The 24,841-nt window shown below is 63.5% G+C and overlaps 2 protein-coding genes across 9 annotated transcripts in view; both read right to left on the bottom strand.

The window, feature by feature from the left end:
- Nucleotides 1–1,279: 1,279 nt before the first annotated feature.
- Nucleotides 1,280–11,356, bottom strand: PLPP2 (phospholipid phosphatase 2). 2 transcript variants are annotated; one of them, XM_023644235.2, is made up of 6 exons: nucleotides 11,182–11,356; nucleotides 8,474–8,625; nucleotides 8,040–8,317; nucleotides 4,953–5,010; nucleotides 4,549–4,725; nucleotides 1,280–4,247 (listed from the first exon to the last, which is right to left on the bottom strand). In XM_023644235.2, exons 1-6 carry the CDS (start codon nucleotides 11,231–11,233, stop codon nucleotides 4,092–4,094), a joined length of 873 nt encoding a protein of 290 aa, XP_023500003.2. In that variant the 5' UTR covers nucleotides 11,234–11,356; the 3' UTR covers nucleotides 1,280–4,091. The 2 variants fall into 2 exon arrangements, with proteins under 2 accessions (XP_023500003.2, XP_023500004.2); XM_023644236.2 differs by having other exon boundaries at nucleotides 11,223–11,345.
- A 7,004-nt stretch (nucleotides 11,357–18,360) lies between these two features.
- MIER2 (MIER family member 2) overlaps nucleotides 18,361–24,841 on the bottom strand; it is a 30,997-nt gene continuing 24,516 nt past the window's right edge. For 5 of the 7 annotated variants that reach the window (XM_005613625.4, XM_005613626.4, XM_023644233.2 and 2 more), the window contains exons 9-14: nucleotides 24,639–24,720; nucleotides 24,462–24,556; nucleotides 21,246–21,370; nucleotides 21,015–21,142; nucleotides 19,712–20,141; nucleotides 18,361–19,318 (exon numbers count right to left, since the gene is read on the bottom strand). In XM_005613625.4, coding sequence (XP_005613682.3) covers nucleotides 19,297–19,318; nucleotides 19,712–20,141; nucleotides 21,015–21,142; nucleotides 21,246–21,370; nucleotides 24,462–24,556; nucleotides 24,639–24,720 — 882 coding nt within the window. In that variant the 3' untranslated portion in view covers nucleotides 18,361–19,296. The remainder of the gene's footprint in view (nucleotides 19,319–19,711; nucleotides 20,142–21,014; nucleotides 21,143–21,245; nucleotides 21,371–24,461; nucleotides 24,557–24,638; nucleotides 24,721–24,841) is intronic. The other 2 variants (XM_070272254.1, XM_014728487.3) reach the window with 1 other exon arrangement.

Genomic DNA, 24,841 nt, shown 5'->3' on the forward strand with positions numbered 1-24,841 from the left:
CCTAACCCTAACCCTAACCCTAACCCTAACCCTAACCCTAACCCTAACCCTAACCCTAACCCGAACCCTTACCCGAACCCTAACCCTAACCCTAACCCTAACCCTAACCCTAACCCTAACCCTAACCCTAACCCTAACCCTAACCCTAACCCCTAACCCTAACCCTAACCCTAACCCTAACCCTAACCCTAACCCTAACCCTAACCCTAACCCTAACCCTAACCCTAACCCTAACCCTAACCCTAACCCTAACCCTAACCCTAACCCTAACCCTAACCCCAACCCAACCCAACCCTAACCCTAACCCTAACCCTAACCCTAACCCTAACCCTAACCCTAACCCTAACCCTAACCCTAACCCTAACCCTAACCCTAACCCTAACCCTAGCCTTAGCCCTAGCCCTAGCCCTAGCCCTAGCCCTAACCCTAACCCTAACCCTAACCCCAACCCCAACCCTAACCCTAAACCTAAACCTAATCCCTAACCCTAACCCTAACCCTAACCCCTAACCCCAAACACTAAACCCTAACCCGAACCCTACCCTGACCCTAACCCTGAACCCTGAACCCTGAACCCGAACCCGAACCCGAACCCTAACCCAACCCTAATCCTAGCCCCTAGCCCCTAACCCCTAACCCCTAGCCCTAGCCTCTAGCCCTAGCCCTAACCCCTGGCCCAGACCCTGACCCTGACTCTGACCCTAACCCCTAACCTCTAACCCTAACCCTAACCCTAACCCTAACCCTAACCCTATCCAGTCGTCCTACAGCCCCGGCCAGGCCTAGCTGGGATGCTGACGGGAGGCGTGAGCAGCGACTCTGTGAGCCGAGACGAGACGTTGGCGGGAGGCCTGAGCCCGTTCACATATTGGATGCCTGTGGTCAGGCGATTCGAGCCTTTCCGACTGGAAGTTCTCACCCAGTGTCCTAGATTTACCCAAAACTGTGCGTATTAAACCGGAAAACGGGGCTGCTTGGATTCCATAAGTCACAACCGTTAAACAGGAGGCTACGCGGGCCGCCGGGAGCACGTCCGTCTCAGAGATGGAAGAGCCAACAGGCTGAGACGAGACAGGAGCCGGCAGGCCGCTGGGAAGGTGCTGACGGGGGCGCGAGAACCGCCACAGGGTTTACACGGAAGCTCGACGTCTCTCTCCTTGTAGACGAGGCGCACACAGGCGTCGGGAGGGACCGGAGCAACGGCCTGGCCACCACCTCCAGACCCCTCTCCACGGCCCGCTGCGCTCGGACACGACGACCCCACTGAGATCACAGGAACTAACATTGAAACTCAATCTTGTTTTCCAATTTTATGTTTTTACAACGTATATAGGGATTTATTTGGGGAATAAGAAATGAATAAACAGAGTTCAACTTACAGGAATTTACTGAGGCAGAGTTTTCCTTTTTTGAATTATATAAAAAACTTTTGAAATATGGTAAAGAGAGTGACATAACGAATACCCATACACAGCACGTAGACATAAGAATTACTAAAATTTTGCCACGTTTGCTTCACATTTTTGTATTGTGAAATATTGTTGGTTACAGACATCAGAAAATTTCACTCCTAAATACATCAGAACGCACGGCCACAAAGCACCATTTCCTAGAAAACCACACCACGACGTCGCACCCAACACACCAGCAAAAAGTCCCTCGTGTCACTCAGTGCTCAGGAGGGGTTTGTCCAAAACCAGCTAATGTCACGAGGTGGGGGACGCTGGGCACCGAGAACACACCCAGGAAATATTTACACGACTAAGAATCGAGGGGTTTCCCGTGAGAACCAACAAAAGAAAAAGAGAAAATACTCCTCCACCTCGGGATGTAACACGGGGAGGCGTGTGCACCCAGGGTGGCGTCCTGACTTCACGTGACCGCGACGGGGCCGAGTCTGTGAGAGTCAACGGCCCTGGAACACGGCTCACACGGAACAGCGTGTGACGTGTCCTGAGATCAACCCCCAGTAGTGGGAGAGTGCTGCCCCGAAGGCTGCAGCTGCTCCGGCTCTCGAGCACTCGGGACGGCTCTGGCCAGCTCAGCCCTCTCCGCTCACGCGGCGTGGCCCCTGGCCTCCCGGAGAAGCACCCAGACCCCCAGCTACGTCCTCACCGCTCTGCTCCTCTCCGTCGGCCACCCCAGCACAGCCACCGCACCGCCCAGCACACCACGTCCAGAGCGGCGTTTACCGGGGCTGTTTCCACACTTGGGCCCAGAGCCTCACTGGGGTCCTGGCCTCCGGTCACGGCACTGGGAGGAGGGGGAGGCAGCGGTTGGTGTCAGGGGCCCCGACTCGTCCCTCCCACCTGCTCCCTGCTCCGGCCGCCCTGTGGAATCCCGCTGGAAGTTCTCCCCGTTCCCTGACAGACACACTCTGAGCCTGGGAGAGGCGCTCACACGCCGTGAGGGCACTGCCGTCGCCTCCTCCTGGGCTCCTGGGACGCCTGGGCAGCTGCACTGTGGCTTCCCCGGCCAGGAGCCTGCCCGACACCTTCAGGGAGGCCGCGCCCCTGACGTTGGGCATGCGGCTGTTCTGCCTCTGGGTCCCCTTCCTCCCGTCTATGCGGCACCAGGCGAGGTCACGGCAGCCGGAGACCTCCCCCGTCTCAGTCCCCAGGAGCCACATCACCCTGGAGGCCTGAGAGGAGCACCCGGCAAGGAACATGGAGTAACACAAGTTCTGGGCACAAATAAAACACCGACACTTAAAAGCAAGTTGCCCACGTCACACGGCTGGTTGGTCAAACATTAAACTTACTGCCCGAGCTTCCCTGAGCAGTGACCCCGAACGTCCTGCCAGGTTCGGCCCCACAGCCATCAGCAGCAGAAGCTTCCTCATCACCTCAGGGGCCACCGCCAGGGGTGGACGCTCCTGCTCGCTGTGCTCCGCGCCCCGGGCCACCGCTCGGCCTGGGCCCAGAGTTCCTTCCAGTTCCCTTTCTCCATTTCCCGGATCACAGAGCCCGCCCGCGCTGGGTCTCGAACGCGCTTTCCTTAATGTTTCTAGAGCTTAGTTCACAGCCTCATGTGCTTCACCTCCCGACACTCACTCCCGTGAGCGGTGAGTGAGGAGACGATCCAGGGCGGGGGACAAGAGGGCGTGTTCCTGCAGCCACACACGCGGGTCCCGGGCCAGAGCGCGGGGGGCAGGACTGAGCACAGGGAGGGTGGGCACTGCCGAGTCCTCCAGGACCACAGGGAGCGGTCAACCCCAGGAATGGCCGGCATGTGCTGCCGCAGGTGGGCACCGCCCGAGAGCAGGAGAGGGCACGTCCCGGAGCACAAAGGGGACAAGGAGCCCGGCTCCAGGCCCAAACCCTGCGAGCCCTCCCGACCCTGACCCTGACGCAGCCTGCACGCAGCCTCCAGGGGCTGCAGGCAGGACCGAGGCCCGCTGGCCGAGCTCTGGCCCACATCCAAACTTCCACCAGGCAGCCCTTAGGGGCCACATCGGGGGCCTTCGACAGTGGCCTCCACACACGGGGAGGGGAGAACCCTGAGGCTGACCGGAATCAGGACCCCCTACTGCCAACCCTCCTGGCCCAGGGTCCAAGGCCTGCAGAGGCCTTCTGCTCCGGGCCCTGCACATGAGACCCCGCCTGACCCTCAGCCTCGGCACTGCACATGGGAACCGGGAGGGGAGCCGCGGGCTCCACTTTGGCCTCTTCCTGACCCGGGCGGTCTCAGTGACTTAACCGTCTACTGACACCCGGCCCAGCTGAGCGATGAGGGAGGGTGCCCTCTGCTGGTGGACACAGCCCTCAGGACGGGGCACTGACAACTTGTCCAAAAAATGCCCTATTTTACTAAAAAGTCCACATATGCACTACACTTTACAAAAACAGCTTCCATCTGGATCTCTCGGTCCCTCCCTAACCCAACAAAAGCAGGGAGTACTGAGGGAGCTGAGGACAGGGTCCCCTCCAAGCTAGGGCTGCCCCGGGCGCCCCAAACCCCCAGGTCCAGTGCACAGGAGATGGGGCCGGCCCAGGGCACCTGGAGCCCGTCCAGAGCCCTGGTGCCACCCAGGTGAGAGCGCCACCAGGACCTGGCCGGACGCAGAGGGCCCTGCCCGGGCGGCCCGCAGCTCAGGAGGAAGAAGTACCCGAAGGGTACCCGAAGTGGTTGTGGTCAGCCTCGCCCAGGGTCAGCGTCAGCGACAGGCTGGGCTTCCGCTCCAGCTCCTCCTCCTCCGGGCCATGCAGCGGGGGCCGCACTTTGAACAAATCGGAGACGTACCGAACCTGGGAGAAGAAGAGAACACGGAACCCCCAGTTTCTATGAACAAACAACTTCGCCCCGCCATCACCGCCTCCACCCACTCATTTGACAGAACCTGAAGAGGTGGGGACGGAGGAGGAGACGGGGACGGAGGAGGAGATGGGGCGGAGCTGGAGAGGCGGGGACGGAGGAGGAAAGGGACCCGGGGAGGGGAGCGGGCTGGAACCCGGGAGTGGGGTGGTGTGGGGTGTGTCTGGGGGCCCTGAGAAAGCAGGGCCTGGGGTGGGGCTGGAGAACGGGACCGGGAAGGGAGGTGGAGCTCACAGTGAGGCCGGCCACCAGCGCCCCCTGCAGGAGGCCGACGAGGACATCACTCCAGTGGTGTTTGTGGTCAGACACGCGGGTGTAGCCCACGTAGAGGGCAAAGGCCACCAGGAAGAACTGCACGGTGGGCCGCAGCAGCCGTGCCCACTTCCAGCAGAGCCGCGCCTGCACGTAGAGCTGGGCAGAGGGCGTCCGTCAGCCAGGAGCCGAGCTCACCCCGCCGGACACACAGGGGGAGCACTGAGGCCAGGAGCACGGAACCCCCAGTTTCTATGAACAAACCAGTTCGCCCCCCATCACCGCCTCCACCCACTCATTTGACAGATGGAGAAACTGAGGCCCAGGGAAGGGGAGTGACTCGGCTGGGGTTCCACAACAAGCCAGTCACGGAGAAACAGACTCACCGCCAAGAACATCATGCAGTACATCCCAAAGGAGGAGTGTCCAGAGTAGAAAGACAACCTAGGACGGAGAGGATGCGGGTGTCAGGGCTACCCTCCACCAGGGAGCACACGGGGCCCCCCTGCCCTCCACCGCCCGGCGGCTTGTCCCTCCCACCGTGTCCCCACAGCCTGGGACGCGGCACCAGGGAGGGTTTCACAGGGAAACGTGCAGCGTCAGACGCGGTCAGTGACTCCCTCCCCGCTTCTCTGAGGACACAGCAGCAGGTCTGGGCCGGGGCTCACAGTCTCTACCCCTGGCACGCGCCGCGGGCCCTGAACCCAGAACCGGCACACGCGCCCCGCAGGCAGCGAGCACCAGCTTTGTTCCCACTGAGTTTCTCTTCAGGCTTATTCTCCATCTGTGGTAACTGGTGAAACTTTCACATTTTCTTTTTACACAAATTCAAGTTTTCACAAAGGACGTCCATCGACGGAAGAGAACAGTCAGGAACTCCCAGGCCCACGCTCCACAAAGGCGATGAAAACCGCCAGGAACAGTCGGCAGATGGCGGTGGCCACGGGACCAGAGGGAGAGAACGGGCCTCACTGCAGAGGTGTGACGGTTTGCTGGGACCCGTCTGGGGCCCTGGAGCCAGCCGCTCTTTACCTCCTTCTGCCCGTGGCCGAGGCTCCCCAGGGGCTCCGGTCTGAAACATCGCAGCGAACACATCAGCCACTGCTGCCTGGGGAGGCACACGGACTCTCGAAAGCTTGGGACGGAGGGCTGGGAACGGCACGCTCTGGAGAACAAGGCCCTGGGGTCCAGAGGCCAGGGTGGGCGACTGCTCAGGAGAGGCGGGGAGGCCCCGGCTCCGCCCTCTGGCTGACCTTGAGGCGCTGCAGCCAGGAAGCGAAGGCGAAGGCAGGGCCGAGGGGAGGGCGGGCCCCACGTGGCCCCCAGAGCCGTGTGCAGAGGCCTGGCGTGCTCCCCGGCTCCCGGTGTCGAAGGAAGTCTGTCCCGTCACCAGCTGGTCACTCCACGAAGAGAGCAGAACCTCAGGGCACACACGGCGAAGAATGCGGCCCCGAGAGTCAGCTCAGGAAAGTCACTTCACCACCAGCACGACCTCCAGCAGCAGCAAGTCGCCGAGTCGCAGAGCTGCTCCGTCGCAATATTCAAAATGCCAGTTTTCACACACTTTGCAGGGAGAAACTCGGCTTTTGGGATGAAGATCATAAGAGGAGCAGACACAGGAGCGTCATCGACAACAAGCACCATCTTAACAGGCGCGCTGTTCTCCCGACGGCGCTTCTCCACCTGGCACGGCAGCTCGGGGCGTCCCGGGGGAGCCGGTCGGCCGTGACTTCTTGTTGCTGCCACAGCGGGAGCGACAGATGCGCTAGAAGGGCCAGAGCACAGGGGGTGACAACTCGCAGCCTGCGGCATGGCCCCGAGCAAGGCTGCTGTCCTGTCCTCGAAGCCCGGCCCTGACTGGGCCCCGCGGAAGAAGGCCCCTTCAGGCGCCGTTTCCAGAACAGGGGGCCCGTCTGTGTTGAGCGTTTGCTCTGGCGAGCGATCGTCCTCCACACTCATCCAGTTTCCGCAAACCCTTCGCATGAGCACTCGCTCTCCCGTCGTGTGACGAGCATCCATCTGACTCCTTTCAACCACCCGGAGCTGGCGGTGAGCTCGACGCCGCAGTCGGGTCCAGCCTTTCCCTTCAACGTCGCAGACACTCCCTGCTTAGCCGGGATCGTCACGGTGCGGAGAGGGACACGCTTGTGTCTGGTCTTCAATCCGGGTCATGAGAAGTTTCTGCAGGTCTGACACAGGCCCTTCTCGAATGTCTGTCTGTCTCATTTCCCTCCATGAAGCAGACCCTTCGACAGCTTCCATCGCTTTGCCCTTGCTCCCCAGCGTCGCAGCCGAGGGGCCTGGGACCCGCCCGACCGGGAGCAACAACCATCGCTGTGTCCCACCTTCGTGTCCTGAATCACTTTGAATTTCGTCTCCAGGTCAATCACGTGACGTGGCCTCTTACTGGACACTTAGGGGCCGTGATGAACAAACGACACAAGATTAAATCAAGCACGAGAGAAAACGATGCAACACGGCGTAGTGCGTAGAGTGAACTTTTTCCTTAGAAGGAGAAAGAGGACGCTCTAAAACAGCAACAAAAAGTCTAGTCTAGCGGCTGTCACTTACTGTCACTCTCGAGTGTCACACACTGTGCACAAGTGCACGGGCTGTACTTTCACACGACCGGCAGCGCCGCAGGTGTCTGTTCACACCAGCATCGCCACGCGGGCGCGAGTGACCACGTCACCAGGCAATTTGAATTTTCAGCTCCGTCATGATCTGAGAGGACTACTGTCGGACGCATAGCCTGTCACTGACCGAAACGCCATCAGGCAGCGCAACTGCAGTGCTCGAGGTCGCCCCGTCAAGAAGGCGTCACGAGCACACAGCTATCCGCACCCACCAGCAGAGCCCAAAACACACGCAGCAAAAACTGACAGGAGCCCCCGCTGGCGAGCTCTGCAGCGCTACAGAGGACAGACATGAAGGGCCACGTGGTGCGACCCCATCTGTATGAAACGTGCAGAGGCAAATCCACAGACCACACCGGTCAGTGACGGCCAAGGGCCAGGGAAGGGTGACAGCTAATGGACACGGGGTGATGAAAATATCCAGGAATACAATAGTGGGGACGGCTGCACAGCACTGTGAATGTACTAAAAATCAATGGATTGTACACATCAAGATGGTTAGATTAGTGAATTTTATGCTAGGCGAATTTTATTTCAAGTTTTGAAAAATAAAAATAAGGATGTCGATTAAATAAGAAGTTTATCAGCAGAGACGGCGAGAGGATGAGCAGAAGCACGAGGCTGGGGCCAGAAGCTGAGGGGAGGGGTCGGCTCCGGCACCCACTGCTCTGCTCCAGGCCCCGCCTCCCCCCGTCTGCAGGGCCCTGGGTGCCTCCACTTCCCCCTTCTTCAGTATCCGGCTCCTGAGGGCCCATCTCCAGCACCCCAGGTTGAGGGTGTCTGTGGCTCGGGCTCCCCCAGCATCCCCAACATGAAGGCCGCGGCTCCAGCACCCACCTGGCCTCAGTGACGTTGGCATGGCTGCCCCTGCACACCTTCTCCACTTGCACGTAGACTGAGCAGTTGACGCGGCTCCAGTCAGGGTCGCACACGGCGAGAAAGTTTGGACGCAGACGGCCGATCATGTACTTGGCCAGGTCTGTCAGCGACTGGCTCACTGCAGCCCCAAACAGGAATGTCCCCAACACCTTGTAGATGGCGGCCACGTAGTTGTTGAAGTCAGAGCGGGAATAGAGGCGGTCGGTGTGCACCAGGTAGGCCTCTCCGGCCGAGACCTGCAAGGGAGCAGCCACCGTGGGGTTTCCCCCAGGCACTGGCTTGCGGGCTGTGGTCCTCGCCACTCAAAGGGGAGCAACTCCGAAGGGGGCCCTCTTCCCCACAAACACCACCCAGGGCAGAACTCGGCCCCCCCCAAGCCCCTCCTGCCTTACAAGGACGACAGTGGCTGTGATGGTGACCCCGGCCATGAGCCCGTGGGTGATGGTGTCCGGACGGTAGGGGTAGCGGATGGAGTCATCGCCACAGTAGAACCCTCGCTTGTACGGGGCATTCACGAGCGTCAGGATGGCGAAAGGCAGAGCGGCTGGCGGGGGAGAGGAGCCTAGTAGCCACATGGCCCCCCAGCTGCATGTTCCCCCCAGCCGAGCCCGGGGCCACGCAGAGCAGCCTTCGTCCAGCATGTGGCCACCTGCCTCAACCTCCCTCCTGGGTTTCCTCACCTCCACACCACCCAACAGCTAGGAGCTTTTCTCATGGCAAATAGGAAGCTGCTGCCCCCACTGAAACCCCCTCGTGAGTCCCTTTGTCCTCAGATAGACACCAAGGCCCATCGTCCAGCCCCGACCCCACATCTCTCCCCCTTCCCCACGCACTTCCCTCCAGCCTCCTTTCTCCTCGACAGACCCAGCAAGCAGCCACCCCCCCAGGACCTTGGCCCATGTCCTTTTCTCTGTCCAAAACGTCTTTCATGGACTTCCCTCCTGACTGCCCAGCCCCGAAATCACTCCGTGGGAGGAAACTCCTGTTCTTTGTGTCTCAGTCCCGGTGCATCACTGTGCAATCACTGTGGGATGCCCATCTGTGGGCACCTGAGAGGCCTGGGAGCAACCGAGGCAGCAGTTTAACGAGCATCCATCAAGGAAGGGAGGCCTCCCGCTCTCAGGATGTCCTTTGCCCAGCAGGGCAGGTGACAAGTGTAAAAGGGAGGGGCTCTTCTGGGGCCTGAATCCCCAGAGGAGGAGGAAGGCAGGGCCAACCCTGCTCCCAACGGGCCAGATTCCAGGGCCCCCGGGGCTCCAGTCACAGGGCCAAGCAGCACCTCTGAGGCTGAGTCTGGGCGAGGCTCAGTAAAGGAAACAGCCCCTCAGAGCACAGCAGGGCTGGGGACAAAGAAAGACTGAATCAGGGAGGGGCTGCAGGTGTCAGTGGGGGTTGTTGGGGAGAACAGAGAGAGAAGGCAGCTGAAGGAGGTGAGGACGTTCAGGGGAGATCAGAGGAGGAGTGCCAGGCGGAGGAGACAGTCTTACAAAGGTCCGGATATGGGGCCGCGCCTGCAGAGCTGGGCCCTCGGACAAGGTGGGGGGCCGCGCCTGCAGAGCTGGGCCCGGGAGAAGGTGGGGGGCCGCGCCTGCAGAGCTGGGCCTGGGAGGCTCTGTGGCAGCGTGAGGGTACACCCTAAGAACACGACTCTTGCTGTGAGGGAGGTGGGCGGCCCTGCAGGGCAGGGAGCAGAGGAGTGGTGCTCAGGGTCCCTCTGGCTGGCAAGACTGAGGCCAAGGAGGACGCTCCCAAAGCTGGGGGTGGGGGCAGGGCTGGAAGACGCTGAGAAATCAACTCGAGCCCCAGCCCCACGAGGTGAGGTCAGCCCCCAACTCCTGTCCCCCAGGCCCAGCCGCTCCCACTGAAGACCCAGACGCCCCTAGTTGGGCCGAGTTGGGCTTTCCCGGGATTCGGGAAGCAGAGTTCAGAGCACTGGAATCGGAGCCCCTCCCTCTGCCTGGGTCCTCTGGCTCAAATGTCTCCAACCCTGGCATCCGCTGGAGTGTTTTCACCAGGGTCCTTGTCACCATCTAACACTGAACTGTTTATCTACTGAAGCTTCTGGAAGGAGCTGGGTCGGCCTGGGCCGCCAGCATCTGACAAACAGCAGAAGCACACAACCTATTGTCAGCTCCACCTCTCCCTGCTGTGTGACCTCCAACAGCAGACTGAACCTCTCTGGCTAAAACTGGGGATCATAACAGCACCTCTCTCACAGGATGTTTGGACGAAAAGGTTTAATTATTTGTACGTTGCTTAGTGCCTGGCATACAATAAGCGTCACAGAAGTGTTCAAATAAATAACGTAGATGCTGAAGAAACGATGCCCAGTGCTGGTGGACGCCCCCAGGGACTTTCTGCAGCCACCTGGGCCATCCCAGGGGTTTCATCTAGGGCATGGGAGGAGGACCTGACCTCCATAATCCGTCAGGGCTGACCGATCCGTCCCCGACGGTGGAGCAGGAAGCAGATGGGGGGGGATTCAGGCCCGAGGCGCCCCTCCCCCCGCCGGGGTAGGATTCCGGGGCCATTGTCCACACGGCCCCAGAGCAAACACTCGGCCTTTGTTCCCGGGACCCTGGAGGAGGGGGCTTGGGCTGGCCCCGCCCCCAGCCTGGCCACAAACCCGCCCGACAGGTTTGGTCCGCGGCAGCCTCGCCCAGGTCCGTGCGAGGAGGGGTTCGAATCCCACCGGCGCGCGGTGCGTCCCGGGCTCCGCCCTCCCTGCACCCCGGGAGCCGGGCGGGGGCGGGCGTGGGGTCCTGCCCGGTGCCCCGCGGCCACGCTCCCGTCCGCCCGGCCGCCGCCCCGTGAATCACCGACCGGCCGGGGCGGGGACGCGCGGCGGCGACTTCCTGCTCCGGGGCCCGGACGCCACCCCCCCGCGGCGCCCTGGTGACCCCTCCCGAGCCCGGGGCGGCGGGGAAACTGAGGCCGGGAGGGCGCGCGGGGCGCGGCACCGAGGGTTCTCCCCCGGGCTCCCCCACCGCCCGGGGCTCCGAGGGGTACAGGCGCCGAAGTGCCCCACCGCCCTGCAAACCCTCGGGGCCCGGGGCACGGCCTGGGAAGGGTCCCCACACCCGGTCCCCGCGGCTCTTACCGACCAGCACGCACAGCACGTCGAGCAGCACGAAGACCCACCTCCGCTTCATGCCGCCCCCGCCCCGGGCCGCGCCCGCGACCCCCGACTCCCGTCCCGGCGCGTCCCGTCGCGTCCCGGCCGCGGGTCACATGGCCGCGGAGCCTGGCCCAGGGCGAGGGGAGGAGGGAGGGACGGGGGAGGGAGGGACGGCGGGCCGGGCGGGGCGGCCGAGGGGAGGGGGCGGACTCTGCCCCGCCCCGCCCACGGCGCGCGAGAGCGGGGGCGCAGAGCGCGTGCGGGGCCGGCCGAGGGTCTCTGAGCTGGGGGGCGTCAGCGCGCAGCACCCCCTACCCCCCGGCCGGGAGGCGGTCCAGGGTCGCCCCGCGCGTCCGGTGCCGGCGCACGCCCGGGTCACCAGCGGGTTGGGCCGGCTGGGGGGCGGGGGGTCCGTGAGGAGGAACGAGCGGACGCGTGAGTGGGCGGGTGAGCGGGCGGACCCCTCAGGACGGGGTGGGGGGGAGGACGTGTCCCCGCGCGTCCCTCTCTGAGCCTCGGTTTCCTCACTGGGGAATGGCCCCCATGCCGTACGCAATTAACACCTCTGAATTCAGGAAGCGCCTTAAAGCTGGCGCGGCGTCAGGGCTCAGTGGCAGCGGGTCGTCTCCCCTCCTAACGCTCACACCCGCGAGCGTTTCAGATCAAGTTCCTCAACCCCGCGGGCTGTCTGTGCCGCCGTCGCCACTTCACGGAAGAGCAAACAGGTGCCGGGAGGGAGGCACTCGCTGGAAAGGGCCAGGGTTGGGCTCTGCGCCCTGCACCCCACCAGGGCCCAGGGAGCCCTGAGCTGGGAGGTGCCTGGGGGTCAAAGGCACCCTAGCTGGGGAAACTGAGGCCCGAGGGGCCCATCACACCCACTCTCAGTGTGCGCACAGCCACCGTGGATCCTGGGGGCTGCAACCATCTGAGAGGCCTTGGGGAGTCCCCATGTCCTGGAGAGCCCTGTCTTCACCCGGCAGACACGTGACACGTGAGAGGTCCTGTCTGCCTCTCAAGGCCACACACAGTGGGAAGGGGCAGGGCTGGGATTCGAACCCAGGGTCCGCTGCCCCTGACCTCTGAACCACATCCACCAGCCCACACCCTCCAACAATCGCAAGATGGAGGACGTATCTCGGCCCTTTTTAGGGATGAAGAGAGCCAGGTCCAGAGAGGGGCAGCCCCTGGCCAAAGGTCGAGCACCTGGGACTAGGACCGGGAGGATGGACAGATGCCTGCAGTCGGGGGAGGGGTCCTGGGAGGGCCCAGGGGTCAGACCCCATCAGCCCACGGAGGGTTGGGGGTGTCTCTGGCCCTGTCCCCGGGGCCGAACAACTCTCCATGAGCCAGGCGGCAGACACTCAAAATGACTCAGCCCACCCCCAGGACATGACAAGGTCCTGGATGGAAACTTCTGGACCTAGATTTTCCGTCTGCCCGAAGGGTTTTCCTGGAGTCTGGGCGGGGCTGTCCCAAGAGGCCGCTTTCAGGCTTGGCTGGACCCAGCGCGGCCCTGGGCAGGCTGGGGCTCTGCCCACTGGCTTCCCCTGCTGCCACTCACCGGGCGGGGCGGCCGGGCCCAGGAAAAGGCGGGCCCGGTTCCAGCTCCGTCCTTCGTTCCTTCCTTCATTCACGGAACGGATACGGAGCAGGGTCATTGCTGGAGAAAACAGGGCGAAGAGCTCGGTGCTTGGAAGGCACGTTCCATAAACGCTGGCGCGTCATTATTCCTGCATTCTTTCACTAAGGTTGCCATCGGGTGACCCCGCTCTCAGCGCAGCCGAGACACCAGCAGCTGAAATGCGGGCTCTTCATGGAGCGCCTACTGTGCGCAGGGCAAGGGGCAAAGGGGGCATGGGGGGCAGGCCAGGCCAGGGTGGTCCACCCCGAGGGCCTCCAGAGGGAGGGGGCGAGGACGTGGGCCTAGCTGGAGGGCGGGCGCAGCTGGAGCCCCTCCCCATGCCCTGCATCTCACCATCCTTAAAATAGTCGTACAGCATCGGGATTAACACGAGGGAGCAGGATTGAGGATCAGGGGTGGATTGGGGTCAGGGCTCCCGCATCTGCCGTAGCCCGTTCCAGGGAGGACCCGAGGCAGGGGGCCGGCTCTGGGGACAGAGCCTGGGCTGGGAGCCGGGCTGGACGGCTTCTCCATCAGCCGCAGACAGCAGGGCTGGAAGGAGCCCCCACTGGGCAACGGGCCTTGCCCGTCCCTCCGAGACCAGGCAGCCTCCCTGGAGCACTGAAGCTGAGGGCTCAGAGGCTGTCCCTTCTTGTCACCTGGGGCCGCAGGTCTTGTCACCAGATGGGCTCCAGGTGTGTTTCCTCCGTGGTGACATGAAGACTGAGGGGTCGCCCGGGAGGAGGCAGAAAGGGTTGGGGTTAGGCGGCGCCCCCAGAGTGCAGCCGCGACCCCCGCTGCCTCTTGTACTTCTCTCAGGGCTCAGAGCCCCCAGAGTCACCTCCCCAACCTGGGGCCTGACCCCCGCTGAGGACCCGGAGTGGAGCCTCACCCCGCAGCTATGCCGGGCGTGTTGGGTGGGGAAGGAAGTGCCTCAGTGTCCCATTGGCACAGGGGGCACAGGACTGCCCACCGAGTGTGGTGAAGGGCCTCATGGGCAGAACTCACGAGGAGGCACCCTGGGGGCTAACGGGATAGAAACAGTGGGACGGAAGTCTGGGGTCACCTTCAAATGGGAACCCAGCACGAGGCTCCCAGGACGGCCTTCAGCTGCTGGGCCTCTGCAATCCTGAAGAGCTGCCAGACCTCAGCGTCAGGACGCGGTGACTGTCCCAGGTTTAGCACGAGCACCGGCTGGGAAGGTGTCCTGAGTGAAATCACCTCGTGCAGACGCCCCACCCCGGGCCCGGTCCCTTGGTCTGCATGTCTGCTCACCCACGTCCCTCCCCATCCTGAGCCGCAGAGGGCAGGGACCCGCAGAGCAGGCGCTCAGTCAATGCTCACAAACGCGGAGTGAGCCGTGAGTAACGGAGTCTGATGCTCTCGGGGCCTGTCTGTGCCAGGCCCCAGGACCACGCCAACCAGACTTGCTCTGACAGGAGCCACCTTCGTGCAGGGGGTGCCACATGCTGCTTTTAGGCAATGGGGGAGGTGGAACAGGCTACCCCACTGAGGCACCGGCTGGTCACACGGTTCACACCCCTTCCCGATTCACAGCTTCTGTCCCTGCGTTCAAAGCCAGGACCCCGACAAGGAGTGTGACGAGCAGGCCTGAACCCACCTGCAGAGCCAGGGACCGCGGGGCTCTGGGACCAGGTTACGGCTGACGAGGAGAAGTGATATGGGTGGCAAGGGAGGCCGGGAACCCTCTGAGCCTTGGAGGCTGAGTGACCCCACCCCCGTCCTGTGTCCTGTCCCCTGGGACAGCCCTCCAAGGCAGAGGCGGAGTCCACCTCCCGAGTGAGCACTGCGGGCCCGTGTCTGAGTCTCCCCTGCACAGGGACGGTGGGCTTGGGAGCTCTCTGCGTGTGAGTGGGGGCCTGCGCCCCCCGGGGGCCTCCGGAGTCCACTCCCTGAGCCACTGCCCCACCCTCCCTGACCCCTCGGGGCTGGGGCTCTCACTCCAGGGGGTTTTGGCCAGGCCCCACCCACATCTGGGCCCAGACCAGCAGGTGCTGCAGGCTCCAGTCGGCCTCCAGGTGGGACAGGAGCAGCCCCTGCCGGACGAGGCAAAGCCACAGCCAGCCCGACCGCAGGACATTCACGGGTGCCACCGTGCCAGGCACGTACCATCGGGACGCCCTCCCTACAGTAGCCTGGGGACAGGGCTGCCAGACTCAGCAAAGAAACATACAGGCTCAGTTAAATTTAACCCGAGAGAAGCAACAAATCCTCTTTAGCACAAGTACCTCCCAAACCTCACAGACGCACTGACGCTAAAGCACCTGCCACCTGCTATCAGAGCTGGCTGTCCTGTTTACCTGGCAGTCCCACCCAGGAGCCACACACCAGAACAAGGACTCGACGGCGGGGTCAGGTCTGGGCAGATTTAGAGCATGGCGTCCTCAACACGGCCTGGCGGGGAGACTGAGGCTCGGGGAAAGTGCCGGCACAGGGCTGCCAGCTCCTGGCCACCTTCTCCTGCCCCCAGAGGCGCCTCGGCGAGTCCAGCTCCAGATGCGCCCTGGCAGCGCCCGGCTCCCTCGGACTGGAGCGGCCAGAGTGAGGTGCCTCCAGGCACCTCACTCGTGTCTCCATGTTTGGTTAGAACACAGAGGGCCGCCAAAGACCATCCCAAGTGAAAACAATGGATAAGCTAAAACAACAATAAAAACATAACTTCTCTTTACGGCCAAGAGCTGCGCATAGTAAGGCACCTGTCCCAGGGCTGGTGGTGAGGAGGAGCCCATCCCTGGCGGAGGACGCGGGTGAGGTGCTAGCATGGCTGCCAAATCTGGAGGAGTCCGGAGGCTCCTGCCTGTCGGGCCTGGATGGAAACTGGAGAAGCCAGCCAGCAGGAAGGGCTTGATTCCGCCACCAAGTCACCTGAGCCAGAGGGGAGGCGAGACCGCGGAGCTGAGTGGTGAGGAGGGCCACACGTCACCTCGGCCGCCGAGAAGCCGCTCCCGGGGTAAAGCTGCGTCCATCTACTCGACGAAGGTCCAGCATCCAGTCAAAGCCACGGGCACCACCAGCAACAACGGAGACTTAGTCGTCAGCGTGAGCCGGGGTCAGCACGGTCTCTCCCGGCCCGGCCCAGCTGGTGTCCCCACTGCAGCCATCTCCCCACGGCACAGCCCCCCAGAGAGGCCTCTGGAGTCTTCCATCGCCGGGAGCTCACCGCCCACCCGCCCCAGACCCGGCAGCCCCTCCTTCCACACACGCGCTCTCTGCTCCCAGAGTGCCAGGCCCTCCCTGCGAGCCTGTGCTACACCTGGGCCGGGCAGACGACCCACCGCCATGGGTAAGCCTCCTGCGCAGCGGCAACTGTGCAGCGAGGGGGGCGGGACAAGGACACACCCAACCCAAGGACCCTCGCTGTAACTCCTGGGGAGACACATGCGTTCTGCCGGGACCACAGACTGAGGCCGAGGGCCTGGAGCTCCTGGTGGCCGTCGTGGTCACCACGAAGGGAAGTCACCCGAGAACGAAGGGACAAGGAAGCAAAACTAAGAGAAGCAGCAAAATATCGTGACCATGACGATCCTGACTCCTGAAGCCGCCGGCCCCTGGACCGCCCAGGCACTGAGGCCCTGTCACCTCAGCACTCTCGAGACCAAGGAGACAGACGCCAAAGAGGCCTGCTGAGCGGCCAGGGTCACGGGACAGCCCGGCCGCAGCACGCGGACAATCCAACACCAAGCGAAGGACTCGTGTAGAACAACAGGCGAGACGGGAGGAACTGTGACCCACAATCTGGAGAAAAACAGTCAAGAGAAGGTCCAGAAACAACCCCGATGCTGAAGCAGACCCTGCTCAACAGGATGAAGAGCGCAGAGGAAAACGGGAAAAAAACGGAGAATCGCAGCCGAGAAATGGAAACGATCACGTGCGAATGCCAGAACCGAGACAAGCATGTGAGCTAACGCCCCGTGGCCACACGGTGTCTGGAACCCCAGAGAAGAGGATGGTGACCTCCAAGACAGGTCAGGGAAACCCCGACTGAAACAGGGAGGGCAGGGGGCACCGGGCCCGGGGGCAGAATCCCAGGGCCCCCGTGGAGAGAGCAGTGACCGCCGGAGCGGCCCACACAGCAAAGGGCCGGCCCTCAGGTCCAGGGCGCGCCGGCACAGAACTGCGCCCGGCCCGGCCCAGCGCCGGAGGAATGCCCGTCAGGGGGGACGGACGTGGCACTTTCAGAGACACAAGCCAGACGGACAGACTTCTCAGCAGAAGCAAGAGAAACCAGGAGCGCACGATCATCCTCAAAATGCCAAGAAAAGAAAGTCGTCCTGAAGCCACGTCCAGCAACACTGAGGAGCACTTCAAAGCATGGCCCCTCAGAAGGAGCGCCAAGCGCACGCGCACAAACCCCGGGGCAGGCGCACAGGAGGAGCGAGCCCGGAAAGGGCGGACCCCCAACTCCACACACGCCAACCCCAACCCCGTCAGAACAGCCAGAGTCCACCCACGGACCACCCGAGGCCGCGAGGTCGCAGAGCAACGGGGACGCGCCACCGCGGGGGGCCCGCGTGCAGCCACTGGAGTCAGCGGGGTGGTTTCTCAGCCACACTCGCTTCAGACATGATGCCGCTCCTGAGATTCACCCCAACGAGCCAAAAACCTGTGTCTGAACACAAACCTGCTTCACCCACAGCCACCCAGCCTACAGCAGCCGAGACGCCCCCGGGGCCAGCGGACACACAGACTACCCATCCCAACGGGACCAAGAGAAATGAGCCCTCGAGACACGAGGACATGGAGGAGCCTTAAGTGCACAGGAGGGAGCAAAGGAGGCCTCACGCCGAGCGCACACGGCACGCAGGCACATCCTGATCACAGCGCACGCGACCAGCACGAGATGAGACCCCAGAACCACCAGGGTGAGCAGGCACAGACGGGATGAGGGCAGACCATCAGCAGAGGCAGAGCGACCAGGAGATGCAGGACTGAGAGGGAAGGGCCACGGACTGACCTCCACCTCGTGGCTCTCAGACCCCTCAGCCCACGACCAGCTCCGCAGGGACCAGACCCCAAGTCGGAGCGCCCAGCCTCTCCCACCTGCTGGACACAGCGGTCGTGGCCATCCTCCCCTCGCGGCCTCTGCTCCCTCGGTCCAGGCCTGTCCCCTCCCGGCCAAGTTCCCGGCCGCCGCCAGCCTGTCCATGGCCACCACAGGCCTCTGAACACAGAGCCCTGGCCACCCTCAGGGGCTGCAGACCCAGAACCAGACCTGCCGCCCAGCCATCCCGCCATCTGGGCCTCCTCCTGGGACGCAGGGCCCTTCCCCACCGCGGCCTCTGCTGTGACGTCAGCCTGCTGACACTGGCTCTCGCCACAACGAGCCCCTCCCCTCCAGATTTCAGCTTAAACGTCACCTCCTCTTAACTGACCGCCACCCTCACACCACCGTCCCAACACGGACCACAGCCCCCATGGCCCCCACGACCCCGTACTGTCTGGGCCACGACGCAACCCAGATCCTTCGACATGGCCAGCACGGTGCACCCAGTGACCAGGACAACCTGTCCACACGAGGCTCCCGGGCTTCAACTCAAGTTTAATAAATAAAACAGCAAGGGGTCCAAGGCAGCTGTCACTTCACAGTGTGGTCCTTGTGGGGCGAGAGGGAGCCCAAGTTCGACTCCTGGAGCAGGGGGCTCGAGCCAAAACGCTCCCCTGGTGACACCGGGGGCTGGAGGTGCTGCCCCTGCCCCCAGAGGACCCCACTCCAATTTGTAAACAGAAACATAAATAAAATGAGGGAGGCAGGAAGAGAAGAACCAGGACCCCAAACCATCCTCCCGGGGAGCGTCAGCAGAAATCCGACCCTCGGGGTCAGGGGAACGGGCTCAAGGCCGGCCCCTCGGTGTTGCAGGTGACAGGCCTCAGTACCAAGAGGGATGTGGTCACCAGTCTCCCGGAGCCCACGCCCAAGGCTGCTGGGGCCCCCAGGGGAGAGAGCGTAAAGTGCGTCTTTTCCTGAAGTGGAGAGAGCGCGCGGGCGCGGGCGGGCCGACATCGAGGTATATGGCTCTGTGCCCCACGGGGTTTGGCACCGAGTAGCAGCTGCCCACCGACCCCTGGGCTGGGGCAGCCCGCGGCCCAGCCAGGAGGAGGGAGACGGGGCCACGGAGAGAGCTGGGGCGCCCCGGGCGGAGGCTGCTGGTGGGGGCGGCGTCCAGCTCCGTCTCCCCGACAAGCAGGGACGGCTTCCTCGCCTCTGCTGGTCAGACGGGCAGGGCCCTCCGACCCAGCTGCTCGACGGGGCCACGGCAGTGTCGGGCGCTGGGGGTGCCGGTCTGTGCAGGGAGGGGCGGCCGGGCCACCACTTGCCACAGTCCTTGGAGTGTTCTGAGCAGAGCAGGCGTCCCCCACGGCCCACAAGGAGGGAAGGGTCGGGAAGACGGCGGAGGCAGGCCCCACGGTGGCCACAAGTCCAGTCCAGGCCACACACGCCCACCTGCGGCCAGGGATCAACAGGTCATCACGTTACAGCTGTGGGAAGGAGACCGAGAGAGACAGAGGGTCAGTCCAGGCCCACAGACCGCATGGCTTGGGCGCCGTGTCGACACATGGCTCCCGCCCACCTCCCCACAGACCGTGCTCCCACGTGTGCCGACAGGATTCCCGAGGCAGCCGTCCCAGCACTAGGGACAGCTGGTGGCCAGCGGGGCAGGAGGAGCCTAGCACTGGCCCTGTTTCTATGTTTTTGGATTTTGAACCAAATGAATGTATTACGTAGTCAAAAAAATAAGCCAACTTACAAGGAGAATAAAACCAAAGAAACACACAGCCCACTCCGTGTGGCCAGGCCGTGCTGGGCCCTGAAGCCCCTCCTGCTACCTCACTCCGTGGGGGCTGGGGGGCTGGGGCAGGAGCCGCACTCACTGTGACAGGGGCTCCGAGTGCAGCCCAGGGGCCGGGCACGCTGGGTGGGCGGCCAGGAAGGGGTTCACGTCCCCAATGCCGATGAGTCCAAACTCGGTGACTGACAAGGCCACCTGTGCGGGGGCCACGGCCTCCTCAGGCTGTCCGTGCACGTCCGTGTGGCTGGAGGTGAGGGGCAGCTCCTCGGGGAGGGCCCCGGGCAAGGCCAAGTCTACAGCCAGTCTCGGGCTGGCGCTGGGCTCTGGAGTGGCCACGGTTGGTGGGTAGAAGGCCGGTTCGGCCAGGCCTGGTGGCCGCCGGGGCAGGGGCACCGCCGGGGGCGCGTCCAGCTGCTGGAATGAACCGGGCCCCGACTCTGAGGACGGGAGGCCGTCAGAGCCCTCCTCGGGCTCAGCGACACTGCTGGCCGCGCCGTCCACGCTCGGCGGCTCTGCGGGGGAGGACACAGCTGAGGTGGGCCCCACAGCACCCGCGCCTGCCTGCTCCGGTCCAGAGTAACCCCACAAGGCACCCTCGCGGAATACCACGTGCCACAGGCTGCGACCGCAGGACCCTGCCCGACCCCTGGGGGCAGCAGAGCCCATGGGTCCCTCATGAGTGCTCCCACAGACACGTGACACGCACAGACAGAGGATCCAGCCACATGGACACGGCCCCTGGGCTGACAGCCCAGCCAGGGGAGGTTCTGATCCCCGTCTTCAAAAACAAGACAGAACGCAGCAGGTTCAAAGAACTAAAAAGGCACAGCTGCACTGAGCAGCCGGGTCCCTGGGGGTCTGTGGGGCTTCCGTCCAGGGGCGTGGAGGATGCCGACGCGTTCTGGGAGAACCAGAGAACCAGCGATTCTGGACCTGGGGACGCTAAAGCCCAGAGTCCAATCCCGGTCGTCTCCACGGTCACCTCAGAAACTGCAGTCATGGCCCAGGCCTTGTCTGCCTCTGCAGGGCCTGGGCTGGGACGTGGGGACAGCTCTGACACCTGCTTGGTCTCCCACGTGGAGGCTAGGACTGAGCACTCCCTTGGGGCCAAAGAGGAGTGCCCCACTTTGGGCTAAGCGGCACATATGGTTCACTCCACATGGACAGCCCACAAGCTCGTAACACGCCTGGCATGTGATACCTCACGTGACACCCCGTGTGACACACCTGTGACACCCCATGTGCGATCCCGTGTGAAACCCCATGAGACCCCTTGTGGGGAGGAGTGGCAGCAGCTCCCAGACGCCCGCTCCTCAGTGCCCAGCAGCCCGGGTGGGGTGCCATGAGGAGGGGCGCCCCCCGGGCAGGGCCCCCCATGCTCTCACCCGTCTGCATCTGTGCCAGGGGGTCTGGCTCGGGGCCCAGGCCGTCAGCAGCGGGAGGCAGGGGCAGCGAAGAGTGGGGGCGGCCAGGGCCATCAGGGTCACCACCGTCCAGGTCCTGGTCTGCATCCCTGTGGGGAGAGGGCACTGTGAGGGGCTGCAGGGGTCGTCACCGGGGTGGGAGGCCTCCCCGGCCCCATCCGCCCCCAGTCCCTGCGGGCCCGCAGCACGCACGTGGTTCCTGCCGGGCCGTACTTCCTGCGGCCCAGCCGCGTCTGCTGGGAGAAGCAGTCGTAGCGCTCTGACTTCTTCCACAGGTAGTAGTACTCCACGCACTCGCCCACAGACCGCGTGCGCACCTGCAGGACAGCCCAGGGTCACCCCAGCCCCCAGGCCCCACGGTCCCTGCTTGTCAGCCCCCCCGCCTCCCAGGACAACTGGACGAGCCACGGCACCCACCACTCAGACACAGACCCTGCCCGAGGCCCCCGCGCTCTCTGCGCCAAGCTCCAGCCCATCTGAGGCTCGACCCCTCGCCCCGAGGGTGACGGCGGCCCCATCTCAGAGAGCCACCACTCGCTGCATGGGAGCCCACCCTTCTCCACTCCAGGTCCACATGTCCAGCGCCCACCTCCCTTCCCCAAGGACGGTGGCGCCCGCCTCGTCCCTGCTCCTCACAGGCCCAGCAGAGTCAGGGCAGTGAGGACCAGGACGGAGCCCAAGCCCAGAGGGAACAGCATGAGAACCAGCTGAGCCCACTTCTCCTGCGGAGTGCAGAGCACCACTGACATCGTGAGCACACAAGATGCTGGTGAACAACACACCATGGTTCCATGACCCCAGACTTTGGTCATACTTAAAACATGGCATAAAAAGGCCTCCACACAGAACATCCTAAAAGGAAGAACATGCGTCCGGCAGGGAGCCACACGCCACCTGGAAAACCCCTTGTAGTGATTTGGGGCATCTCCCACTTTAGAGGATCACCCACAGCAAGCCAGGGGCTGCGGCTAGAGCTGGCAACGGTGGGAGAACCCCACTGCCATTCACCAGAATGAGGGACCCGAAATTGTGGCCCAGGGAGGGTCTGGGGACAAGTCGGGGGCATGGCACAGGCAGACGCGCCCGTCTTCTCAACGAGCCCCTCGTGTGTCAGCTGGCCTGGAAGGAAGAGCCCAGGCCCCTGGGCCAGCTGCACGGCACAAAAGAAACACCCAGAGGCACACGTGGTGGACTGCACAGGAAACAGGCAGCGAGCTGACGACGCTGTGCTCAGCAGCGGCCTCGCCCACGGTGGAAATGCAGCGAGCAGGTGCTGCGCCAGCCGCGAGGCGCTGCTGCAACAGGACGATCGAGTGCAGCCTGGAGTGGCACTGGGTGCGGGCACCATCCCTGTCCCGACACCAGCCCTGCACGGGGCTCCCGCATCACAACCTCCCAGGAGAGGCAGTGAGGCTGGACGGGAGCCCAGCGACAGCCAGGCCTGCTTCTCCTCCGACTGGCCCGTGAGCACTGGCACAGTGGTCCAGGGCACAAGAGACCGGGGACGGGGGTGGGGAGGGGAGCCACACGGGACAAACAGGGAAACCAAGGTCTGAGACAGAGCCCCAGGGGCACGTCCAGCAGACGTCCGGGACTACAGGCCAGATGCACCAGGGCTCTGCCGAGGGGTCAGCCTGGAGTCGTCAGGGGCGAAGCCATGGACAGAAGATAGCAACAAGGGCCCACAGAGACCAGGAGTGACCCAGTTTGGCAGGAGGAAGCAAGGGCGAGGGAAGAACAGGGGACTGAGGGAAGGGAGGATGAGGGCTGAGGTCTAGGGAGGAGGGGGACTGAGGTCTGAGGAGGACGGGGGCTGAGGTCTAGGGAGGAGGGGGACTGAGGTCTGAGGAGGAGGGGGACTGAGGTCTAGGGAGGAGGGGGACTGAGGTCTAGGGAGGAGGGGGACTGAGGTCTAGGGAGGAGGGGGACTGAGGTCTAGGGAGGAGGGGGACTGAGGTCTGAGGAGGACGGGGGCTGAGGTCTGAGGAGGAGGGGGACTGAGGTCTAGGGAGGAGGGGGACTGAGGTCTGAGGAGGAGGGGGACTGAGGTCTAGGGAGGAGGGGGACTGAGGTCTGAGGAGGAGGGGACTGAGGTCTGAGGAGGAGGGGGACTGAGGTCTGAGGAGGACGGGGGACTGAGGTCTGAGGAGGAGGGGGACTGAGGTCTGAGGAGGAGGGGGACTGAGGTCTAGGGAGGAGGGGGACTGAGGTCTAGGGAGGAGGGGGACTGAGGTCTAGGGAGGAGGGGGACTGAGGTCTGAGGAGGAGGGGGACTGAGGTCTAGGGAGGAGGGGGACTGAGGTCTGAGGAGGACGGGGGACTGAGGTCTGAGGAGGAGGGGGACTGAGGTCTAGGGAGGAGGGGGACTGAGGTCTAGGGAGGAGGGGGACTGAGGTCTGAGGAGGAGGGGGACTGAGGTCTAGGGAGGAGGGGGACTGAGGTCTAGGGAGGAGGGGGACTGAGGTCTGAGGAGGACGGGGGACTGAGGTCTAAGGAGGAGGGGACTGAGGTCTAGGGAGGAGGGGGACTGAGGTCTAAGGAGGAGGGGGACTGAGGTCTAGGGAGGAGGGGGACTGAGGTCTGAGGAGGAGGGGGACTGAGGTCTAGGGAGGAGGAGGACTGAGGTCTAAGGAGGAGGGGACTGAGGTCTAAGGAGGAGGGGGACTGAGGTCTAGGGAGGAGGGGGACTGAGGTCTGAGGAGGAGGGGGACTGAGGTCTGAGGAGGAGGGGACTGAGGTCTGAGGAGGACGGGGGCTGAGGTCTAAGGAGGAGGGGGGCTGAGGTCTAGGGAGGAGGGGGACTGAGGTCTGAGGAGGATGGGGGCTGAGGTCTGAGGAGGACGGGGGCTGAGGTCTGAGGAGGACGGGGGACCTGGCACTCTAACGCCCCTCTGGTCACGAGCATTGCCATCCGTGGCAGAAGGATCCGTGTCCTCGGTTTAAGAACTAGGAAACCCGAGGTCTCCCGGCAACAGACTGAGGCTGGAGTCCATGCTGCTGGTCAGGGTTGTGGGATCAGCACTGGACAGGGATCCAACAGGCTCTGCCCCAAGGAGACGGCAAGGCATTGCCAACGACCACAAGGGCGATCACAAAAACAGGCACTGACTACTAAAATTCACTTTCCGGCAAATTAATTCCTGAAAGCAGAGCCTTCTTCAGGGGACCAGTAAGTAGGCAAGCAGCCATCAGCAGAGCACACTAGAATTAGACGTCAACAGGCCTGGGCCAAGCCCGAGGCAGGAGCTAGGGCTTGGGCCCCATCTCTGACGAGCCTACCGCGAGCCTGGCGAGGCGAGTCCAACCTCCCACAGCGGGGAGAGGGGATGTGTGCCTGGGCTCCCAAGTACCCCCAGCCCCAAGGAGTCCCTGGTGGGGCCCAGCGGGAACGGGCGGCACTGTCCTCACCTTGTTGGCCTGGATCAGGTGGAAGTTCTTCCCGTGCACTCGGAAGCCGTGCTCAAAGTTCCTGCACTCCTCCTCGCTCCACGCGCAGAACCCATCTGCATCAGGAGGAAGGGCAGTGGCGTCAGCAGTGCCCAGGACAGGGCAGAAGGAAGGGGGGGAGCCAGGCCACGTGCTCACCTCGGATCACCTTCACATTGAACCGCAGCCTCCGTAGGGCCTCCTCGATGTTAAAATTGCATTTCACCAGCTCATACAGTGCCTGCGGGGAAGCCACACTGACTCTTCCCACCAGCTCAGTCCAGGAGCAAGAGCAGGGGGCAGTTAAACCACCATCAGGGCAGGGATATCAGGGGTGTTTACACCACCATCAGGGCAGGGAT

The sequence above is a fragment of the Equus caballus genome, chromosome 7, assembly GCF_041296265.1.
Source record: "Equus caballus isolate H_3958 breed thoroughbred chromosome 7, TB-T2T, whole genome shotgun sequence".
Classification (NCBI taxonomy): domain Eukaryota; kingdom Metazoa; phylum Chordata; class Mammalia; order Perissodactyla; family Equidae; genus Equus; species Equus caballus.